Below are 10,000 nucleotides of genomic sequence, written 5' to 3'. Positions count from 1 at the left end.
GTATAGTGATGTTCTATACAGACAGAGAGACATGGTAGATTAGTACTGTATAGTGATGTTTTATACAGACAGAGAGACATGGTAGATTAGTACTGTATACAGACAGAGAGACATGGTAGATTAGTACTGTATAGTGATGTTCTATACAGACAGAGAGACATGGTAGATTAGTACTGTATACAGACAGAGAGACATGGTAGATTAGTACTGTATACAGACAGAGAGACATGGTAGATTAGTACTGTATACAGACAGAGAGACATGGTAGATTAGTACTGTATACAGACAGAGAGACATGGTAGATTAGTACTGTGTAGTGATGTTTTATACAGACAGAAATGAGGGTGATACTAATAATGGACAGAGTGGACTGTCTCTGGAGCCGTCTGAACCCTGACCCTGACCGGACCCTGACCCTGACCGGACCCTGACCGGACCCTGACCGGACCCTGACCGGCCCCTGACCCTGACCGGCCCCTGACCGGACCCTGACAGGACCCTGACCCTGACCGGACCCTGTCCCTGTCCGGACCCTGGCCCTGTCCGGACCCTGACCGGACCCTGACCCGGACCCTGAACGGACCCTGACCCTGACGGGACCCTGACCCTGTCCGGACCCTGGCGGGACCCTGACCCGGACCCTGACACTGTCCTGTCCGGACCCTGACCCTGTCCCGGACCCTGACCCTGACGGGACCTGACCCCGGACTGAGCTGGACCCTGACCCCCGGACCCTGACCCCGGACCCTGACCCTGACCTGAGCGGACCCTGGCCAGGACCCTGACCCTGACCGGACCCTAGCCCTGACGGGACCCTGACCCTGGCCCGGGACCCTGACCCTGACGGACCCTGACCCTGACCGGACCCTGACCGGCCCCTGACCCTGACGGACCCTGACCGGACCCTGACAGGACCTGACCCTGGCGGACCCTGTCCGGACTGACCCTGTCGGACCCTGACCTGGCCGGGACCCTGACGGACCCTGAGCGGACCCTGACCCTGACCGGACGGACCCTGGCGGACCCTGACCCTGGCCGGACCCTGACCCTGTCCCTGTCGGACCCTGACCCTGTCCGGACCCTGACCCTGACGGGACCTGACCCGGACCCTGACCCGGACCTGACCCTGACGGACCCTGACCCTGTCCCTGTCCGGACCCTGACCCTGTCCGGACCCTGACCCTGACGGGACCCTGACCCGGACCCTGACCGGACCCTAACCCTGGCAGGACCCTGACCCGGACCGGACCCTGACCCTAGCGGGACCCTGAACCGGACCCTGACCGGACCCTGACCGGACCCTAACCCTGAGCGGGACCCTGACCCGGACCGGACCCTGACCCTGACCGGACCCTGAACGGACCCTGACCCTGCGGGACCCTGAACCGGACCCTGACCGGACCCTAGCCCTGACGGGACCCTGACCCGGACCCTGACCGAGACCCTGACCGGACTCTTACGGTGGTCATGGGGGCGTTCCACGTGGAGGTGAAGACGTCCGTGTTGTTGTGTCCCTGGTAGTGTCTCTTCAGATCTCCGGTAAACTTCTCTCTGGTGAGCTGCACAATAAAGAGAATCGTGTCTTTAGGATTCTACCGAACAGTTTACAACGTCCTTTAAAACCCACGTCGACCTCTCGCGGTCCCGATAACCTTTTGGCCAGAATTCTAATTGAGAATCGTTACCAGGTGCTTTACGGTGAGTTCGTTTGCTTGGACAACCCCATTACCGTAGCAACGCCACGGGTTCTGTTTCCCTGTTGTAGCTGATTCCTCGAAGCACTTTCAGTTACAAGTCTCCACGGCAGGCTTGTTTTGACAACCCCTATAAAAGGCATCCCTCACGGTCGTCGTTACACTATCAGACTGATGCCCTGATAGTGTAAGTACACCCTGTCCTAATACGGGCGTAACATCCTGATGAGGTTACCGGATTCCAATCAGACAGAGAAACAGAGAAACACTCACATGCTCCCGGAATACGAAGGCCAAGATGGCTGCTGCTAACTCTGCCAGGAAGATGACCAGGATGAGCAGGAAGAACTGAGGAGAGGGAGAGAGAAGAGGGACAATCAGAATAGTGACTCCATTCACTAAACACTTTAGGTAAAAATGGCTGCTAACTCTGGGACCTCATAAATAAAACTCAATATACAGACAGAGAGATCGGATCCCCCGAGCTGACAAGGTACAAATCTGTCGTTCTGCCCCCTGAACGAGGCAGTTAACCCACCGTTCCGCGGTAGGCCATCATTGTAAAATAAGAATGTGTTCTTAGCTGACTTGCCAAGTTAAATAAAGGTAAAATAAAATAAAAAATAATAAATAAGGCAAAGATCTCTTCCGTTTCAGTGACCAATAATTAACACAACATCATTTAGTCCACTAGGGGGCACTATTTCTCATATCGTTGTACTTCCTGAATAACCCCAGCGTTTTACAGCATCAAGGTACCAGCTGAGACATCTTATAGCCAACCATAATGATTAGTGTAGACGGGGTGAAGGTTCAGGAGGGAAATTGTTGTCACCTGATTGGTTTTCACACAGTTTTATCAGCGATATCCAATTACCAGCACTGCTTTCTGTAATTTGACATGTTGACAAGCCAAGAGCGCTAAACCCAACATAATGTAGAGTAGATAAACATAATGTAGAGTAGATAACTAACCAAACATAATGTAGAGTAGATAACTAACCAAACATAATGTAGAGTAGATAACTAAACAAACATAATGTAGAGTAGATAACTAACCAAACATAATGTAGAGTAGATAACTAACCAACCATAATGTAGAGTAGATAACTAACCAAACATAATGTAGAGTAGATAACTAACCAAACATAATGTAGAGTAGATAACTAACCAAACATAATGTAGAGTAGATAACTAACCAAACATAATGTAGAGTAGATAACTAACCAAACATAATGTAGAGTAGATAACTAACCAAACATAATGTAGAGTAGATAACTAACCAAACATAATGTAGAGTAGATAACTAACCAAACATAATGTAGAGTAGATAACTAACCAAACATAATGTAGAGTAGATAACTAACCAAACATAATGTAGAGTAGATAACTAACCAAACATAATGTAGAGTAGATAACTAACCAAACATAATGTAGAGTAGATAACTAACCAAACATAATGTAGAGTAGATAACTAACCAAACATAATGTAGAGTAGATAACTAACCAAACATAATGTAGAGTAGATAACTAACCAAACATAATGTAGAGTAGATAACTAACCAAACATAATGTAGAGTAGATAACTAACCAAACATAATGTAGAGTAGATAACTAACCAAACATAATGTAGAGTAGATAACTAACCAAACATAATGTAGAGTAGATAACTAACCAAACATAATGTAGAGTAGATAACTAACCAAACATAATGTAGAGTAGATAACTAACCAAACATAATGTAGAGTAGATAACTAACCAAACATAACGTAGAGTAGATAACTAACCAAACATAATGTAGAGTAGATAACTAACCAAACATAACGTAGAGTAGATAACTAACCAAACATAATGTAGAGTAGATAACTAACCAAACATAATGTAGAGTAGATAACTAACCAAACATAATGTAGAGTAGATAACTAACCAAACATAATGTAGAGTAGATAACTAACCAAACATAACGTAGAGTAGATAACTAACCAAACATAATGTAGAGTAGATAACTAACCAAACATAATGTAGAGTAGATAACTAACCAAACATAATGTAGAGTAGATAACTAACCAAACATAATGTAGAGTAGATAACTAACCAAACATAACGTAGAGTAGATAACTAACCAAACATAATGTAGAGTAGATAACTAACCAAACATTATGTAGAGTAGATAACTAACCAAACATTATGTAGAGTAGATAACTAACCAAACATTATGTAGAGTAGATAACTAACCAAACATTATGTAGAGTAGATAACTAACCAAACATTATGTAGAGTAGATAACTAACCAAACATTATGTAGAGTAGATAACTAACCAAACATAATGTAGAGTAGATAACTAACCAAACATAATGTAGAGTAGATAACTAACCAAACATAATGTAGAGTAGATAACTAACCAAACATAATGTGAGTAGATAACTAACCAAACATAATGTAGAGTAGATAACTAACCAAACATAATGTAGAGTAGATAACTAACCAAACATAATGTAGAGTAGATAACTAACCAAACATAATGTAGAGTAGATAACTAACCAAACATAACGTAGAGTAGATAACTAACCAAACATAATGTAGAGTAGATAACTAACCAAACATTATGTAGAGTAGATAACTAACCAAACATTATGTAGAGTAGATAACTAACCAAACATAACGTAGAGTAGATAACTAACCAAACATAACGTAGAGTAGATAACTAACCAAACATAACGTAGAGTAGATAACTAACCAAACATAACGTAGAGTAGATAACTAACCAAACATAACGTAGAGTAGATAACTAACCAAACATAATGTAGATAACTAACCAAACATAATGTAGAGTAGATAACTAACCAAACATAACGTAGAGTAGATAACTAACCAAACATAACGTAGAGTAGATAACTAACCAAACATAATGTAGAGGAGTTGACTTACAGAGAGGAATGTTTATAGCACCATTATAACACACTGAACTCACAAAGAGCAGCAGACATTTGTTCTCCCGGATGGCTCCGCAGCAGCCCAGGAATCCCAGGAGGAAGAGCATTGCCCCCATGGCCAGGATGATGTAGACCCCAGTGAAGAGCAGAGGGTTGGCTGCTACGATCTCCCTGAAGCCCATAGGGTCCACCAGTACCCACACACCCACACCAAGCAGGAAGGAGCCTCCTAACTGGACCACACACACACACACAGAGAGAGGAAGCCAATCAGAATAGGAGAGACACACAGGCAGCCAATCAGAACCGAGTATAGCCAGGAAGAAGGAAGTATAGTAGGAAGTTGATGTCTGATTTAACTCACTCAAGCATGACAGGTGGATTATCTTGGCAAAGGAGAAATGCTCACTAACAGGGATGTAAACTAATTTGTACACAACATTTGAGAAAAATAAGCTTAAATAAACATTTCTGGATTTTTTTATTTCAGCTGATGTTACATGAGACCAACACTTTACAGTTGCGTTTCTATTTTTGTTCAGTGGGACATCAGACAGCAGAACATCAGACAGCAGAACATCAGACAACAGAACATCAGACAGCAGAACATCAGACAGCAGAACATCAGAGAGCAGAACATCAGAGAGCAGAACATCAGACAGCAGAACATCAGACAGCAGAACATCAGACAGCAGAACGTCAGAGCAGAATATCAGAGAGCAGAACATCAGACAGCAGAACATCAGACATCAGAACATCAGACAGCAGAACATCAGACAGCAGAACATCAGACAGCAGAACATCAGACAGCAGAACATCAGACAGCAGAACATCAGACAGCAGAACAGCAGAACATCAGACAGCAGAACATCATACAGTAGAACATCAGACAGCAGAACATCAGACAGCAGAACATCAGACATCAGAACAGCAGAACATCAGACAGCAGAACATCAGACATCAGAACATCAGACAGCAGAACATCAGACAGCAGAACATCAGACAGCAGAACATCAGACAGCAGAACATCAGACAGCAGAACATCAGACAGCAGAACATCAGAACATCAGACATCAGAGAGTAGAACATCAGAGAGCAGAACATCAGACAGCAGAACATCAGAGAGCAGAACATCAGACAGCAGAACATCAGACAGTACAACATCAGACAGCAGAACATCAGAGAGCAGAACATCAGAGAGCAGAACATCAGACAGCAGAACATCAGACAGCAGAACATCAGACAGTAGAACATCAGACAGCAGAACATCAGAACATCAGACATCAGAGAGTAGAACATCAGAGAGCAGAACATCAGACAGCAGAACATCAGAACAGGGAGTGTAAAGCAAGCAGCATGTACTCACAAAAATGAGGAAGTTGAAGATGAACATGAGGTACTTGATACAGCTGAGACAGTCCCCCTCCATGGCTGTTCCCTGTGCTGAAGCCTCCCTGGACCCCTGCAGAAACACACACACACACACACACACACACACACACACACACACACACACACACACACACACACACACACACACACACACACACACACACACATACACAGTAACACACACACACACACACACACACACACACACACACACACACACACACACACACACACACACACACACACACACACACACACAGAGAGAGAGAGAGAGAGAGGCCTGTTAATTACTGAAAAGAATAGAGCCCTGTACAACATAAAACAAAAGCAGGTTATGCGATCGCGTGTCTCCAGGATGGATGAGCTCCAGTTCACCTACGGGTCTTCGGGCTCTAGAGAAGTTAAATCGTCCTCTTAGAGACTGAGGTGAGGAGAGCCGTCGTCTCCTCTCTTCCACAACAAGGAGATACAAGGACAGACATGAGAGAGTAAAAGCTAAGCGCAGAGAGATGTCAGTCCCCCAAGAGATTGTGGGAACCTGTCACTGCCAGGCTGAGTCCCCGAGTGACTCGTGAGCGACTCAGTGTCATGTGGAGACCATGTGGGAGGATGTGTTATACTTCGTCAGAATCAGTGGATCCTGGTGTGATGAGGACCAACGGTCTCTTCCAGCTATGATGGTGTTGACCAGGACGACGCCACCTGCTGCCACCTGTCACAGCTGACTCACTTCACATGCTGCAGGGACACCGTCCAGACGACACAAACCAGTCTGTCTGTTCTTCAGTTCAGTCAATTGGTTGGTCTGGGGGGGGGTCGGGGGGTGGGGGGGGTCTGTCTGACCTCATCACTTAGATAGGCAGTGTGCTGTCTGTCTGACCTCATCACTTAGATAGGCAGTGTGCTGTCTGTCTGACCTCATCACTTAGATAGGCAGTGTGCTGTCTGTCTGACCTCATCACTTAGATAGGCAGTGTGCTGTCTGTCTGACCTCATCACTTAGAACGTGTGCTGTCTGTCTGACCTTAGATAGGCAGTGTGCTGTCTGTCTGACCTTAGATAGGCAGTGTGCTGTCTGTCTGACCTTAGATAGGCAGTGTGCTGTCTGTCTGACCTTAGATAGGCAGTGTGCTGTCTGTCTGACATCACTTAGATAGGCAGTGTGCTGTCTGTCTGACCTTAGATAGGCAGTGTGCTGTCTCTCTGACCTTAGATAGGCAGTGTGCTGTCTCTCTGACCTAAGATAGGCAGTGTGCTGTCTGTCTGACCTTAGATAGGCAGTGTGCTGTCTGTCTGACCTTAGATAGGCAGTGTGCTGTCTGTCTGACCTTAGATAGGCAGTGTGCTGTCTGTCTGACATCACTTAGATAGGCAGTGTGCTGTCTCTCTGACCTTAGATAGGCAGTGTGCTGTCTCTCTGACCTTAGATAGGCAGTGTGCTGTCTGTCTGACCTTAGATAGGCAGCGTGCTGTCTCTCTGACCTTAGATAGGCAGTGTGCTGTCTGTCTGACCTTAGATAGGCAGTGTGCTGTCTCTCTGACCTTAGATAGGCAATGTGCTGTCTGACTGACCTTAGATAGGCAGTGTGCTGTCTCTCTGCCCTTAGATAGGCAGTGTGCTGTCTCTCTGACCTTAGATAGGCAGCGTGCTGTCTCTCTGACCTTAGATAGGCAGTGTGCTGTCTCTCTGACCTTAGATAGGCAGTGTGCTGTCTGTCTGACCTCATCACTTAGATAGGCAGTGTGCTGTCTGTCTGACCTTAGATAGGCAGTGTGCTGTCTCTCTGACCTTAGATAGGCAGTGTGCTGTCTCTCTGACCTTAGATAGGCAGCGTGCTGTCTCTCTGACCTTAGATAGGCAGTGTGCTGTCTCTCTGACCTTAGATTGGCAGTGTGCTGTCTGTCTGACCTTAGATAGGCAGTGTGCTGTCTGTCTGACCTTAGATAGGCAGTGTGCTGTCTCTCTGACCTTAGATAGGCAGTGTGCTGTCTCTCTGAACTTAGATAGGCAGTGTGCTGTGTGTCTGCCCTCCATGTTCACACCAGCAATAAATGAAACCCGATTCTCCCTGTGTACATCCCAAATGGCAGCCTTTTCCCTGTATAGTGCACTATGAGCCCTATGGGTACTACATAGGGAATAGGGTGCTGTTTGCTACATACACCCCTATTGTTAGTCCCTCAGTGGGAACTCAGATGAGTGTATTTACTGCCCATCTGAACACCGTCTGACCTGTGTTGCTGGTCTTAGTCTATTTAACTAAATGGTGCGTGTTTGGGGGAGCCCAGTTCTGCTATGACTGGCCACGCACGCACGCACGCACACACACACGCACGCACGCACGCACACACACACACACACACACACAGAACTCCAGTGTCCCACTCTGCAGCTGTGGTTCCTGTTTAAAATAGGACTAGGGGCAGCTGGACGATTTCACACTGAAGATGGACGGAAATAATTCCCTTCACCATCTCCCCCTCTCTCTCTCCTCTACTCTCCCCCTTTCCTTCTTTCCTCTCCATCCTCATCCTCTCTTTTCTATTCTCCTCTCATTCCTCTCTATTCTCCTCCTCCTCTTTCCTCCTCCTCTCTATTCTCCTCCTCTCTCCTCCTCCTCTCTATTCTCCTCCTCTCTCCTCCTCCTCTCTATTCTCCTCCTCCTCCTCTCCTATCTATTCTCCTCTCATTCCTCTCTCCTCCTCCTCTCCTCTCTATTCTCCTCCTCTCTCTTCTCCTCCTCTATTCTCCTCCTCTCCTCTCTATTCTGCTCCTCTACTCTCTATTCTCCTCCTCCTCCTCTCCTCTCTATTCTGCTCCTCTCTCCTCCTCCTCTCTATTCTCCTCCTCTCCTCTCTATTTTCCTCCTCCTCTTCTCCTCTCTATTCTCCTCCTCCTCCTCTCCTCTCTATTCTCCTCCTCTCCTCTCTATTTTCCTCCTCCTCCTCTCCTATCTATTTTCCTCCTCCTCCTCTCCTATCTATTCTCCTCCTCCTCCTCTCCTATCTATTCTCCTCCTCTCTCCTCTTTCCTCCTCCTCTCATCTCTATTCTCCTCTCATTCCTCTATCCTCCTCCTCTCTATTCTCCTCCTCTCTCCTCCTCCTCTCATCTCTATTCTCCTCCTCTCTCCTCCTCCTCCTCTCATCTCTATTCTCCTCCTCTCTCCTCCTCCTCTCTCCTCTCTCCTCCTCCTCTCCTCTCTATTCTCAATAGACCCATGTTATAGAGTGTGTGGTTTAAATAGACCCATGTTATAGAGTGTGTGGTTTCAATAGACCCATGTTATAGAGTGTGTGGTTTAAATAGACCCATGTTATAGAGTGTGTGGTTTCAATAGACCCATGTTATGGAGTGTGTGGTTTCAATAGACCCATGTTATAGAGTGTGTGGTTTCAATAGACCCATGTTATGGAGTGTGTGGTTTCAATAGACCCATGTTATAGAGTGTGTGGTTTCTGTCACTAGCCCTGATAGATTCTGCTGTGCTCACCAAGCCAGAGACTCCTTATTTATTTATTTATTTATTATTATTTATTTATTTATTCATTTATCTTTATTTAACTAGGCATGTCAGTTAAAGAACAAATTCATATCTGCTCAGAAACGAACTGAAACACACACCAAACCTCTTCAGGGTCTACAGGTACAGTGATTGGTAAGCTGCTCTGACAGCTGATGCTTAAAAGTTAGAGAGGGAGATTTGAGACTCCAGCTTCAGTGATTTTTGCAATTCGTTCCAGTCATTGGCAGCAGACAACTGGAAGGAAAGGCGGCCAAAGGAGGAGTTGGCTTTGGGGATTACCAGTGAAATATACCTGCTGGAGCGCGTGCTACGGGTGATATACCTGCTGGAGCGCGTGCTACGGGTGAGGCGGTGGGGCTGGGGAGGCTAGGAGGTGTCTAGCAGTGGGGTGTCTCCTCCTCCTCCATTATCTGCTCCACTATCTCCTCCTCCTCCTTTATCTGCTCCACTATCT

At 46.2% G+C, this 10,000-nt stretch overlaps 1 protein-coding gene across 1 annotated transcript in view; it reads right to left on the bottom strand.

The window, feature by feature from the left end:
- LOC135536143 (tetraspanin-18B-like) overlaps positions 1-6,131 on the bottom strand; it is a 10,483-nt gene extending 4,352 nt beyond the window's left edge. The window contains exons 1-4 of the mRNA XM_064962534.1: positions 5,995-6,131; positions 4,667-4,861; positions 1,968-2,042; positions 1,461-1,559 (exon numbers count right to left, since the gene is read on the bottom strand). Coding sequence (XP_064818606.1) covers positions 1,461-1,559; positions 1,968-2,042; positions 4,667-4,861; positions 5,995-6,057 — 432 coding nt within the window. The 5' untranslated portion in view covers positions 6,058-6,131. The remainder of the gene's footprint in view (positions 1-1,460; positions 1,560-1,967; positions 2,043-4,666; positions 4,862-5,994) is intronic.
- Between the last annotated feature and the right edge of the window lie 3,869 nt (positions 6,132-10,000).

The sequence above is a fragment of the Oncorhynchus masou genome, unplaced genomic scaffold (assembly GCF_036934945.1).
Source record: "Oncorhynchus masou masou isolate Uvic2021 unplaced genomic scaffold, UVic_Omas_1.1 unplaced_scaffold_5636, whole genome shotgun sequence".
NCBI classification, from domain to species: domain Eukaryota; kingdom Metazoa; phylum Chordata; class Actinopteri; order Salmoniformes; family Salmonidae; genus Oncorhynchus; species Oncorhynchus masou.
Note: the sequence above shows the minus strand (reverse complement) of the source record. Positions and strands in the feature narration are given on the sequence as shown.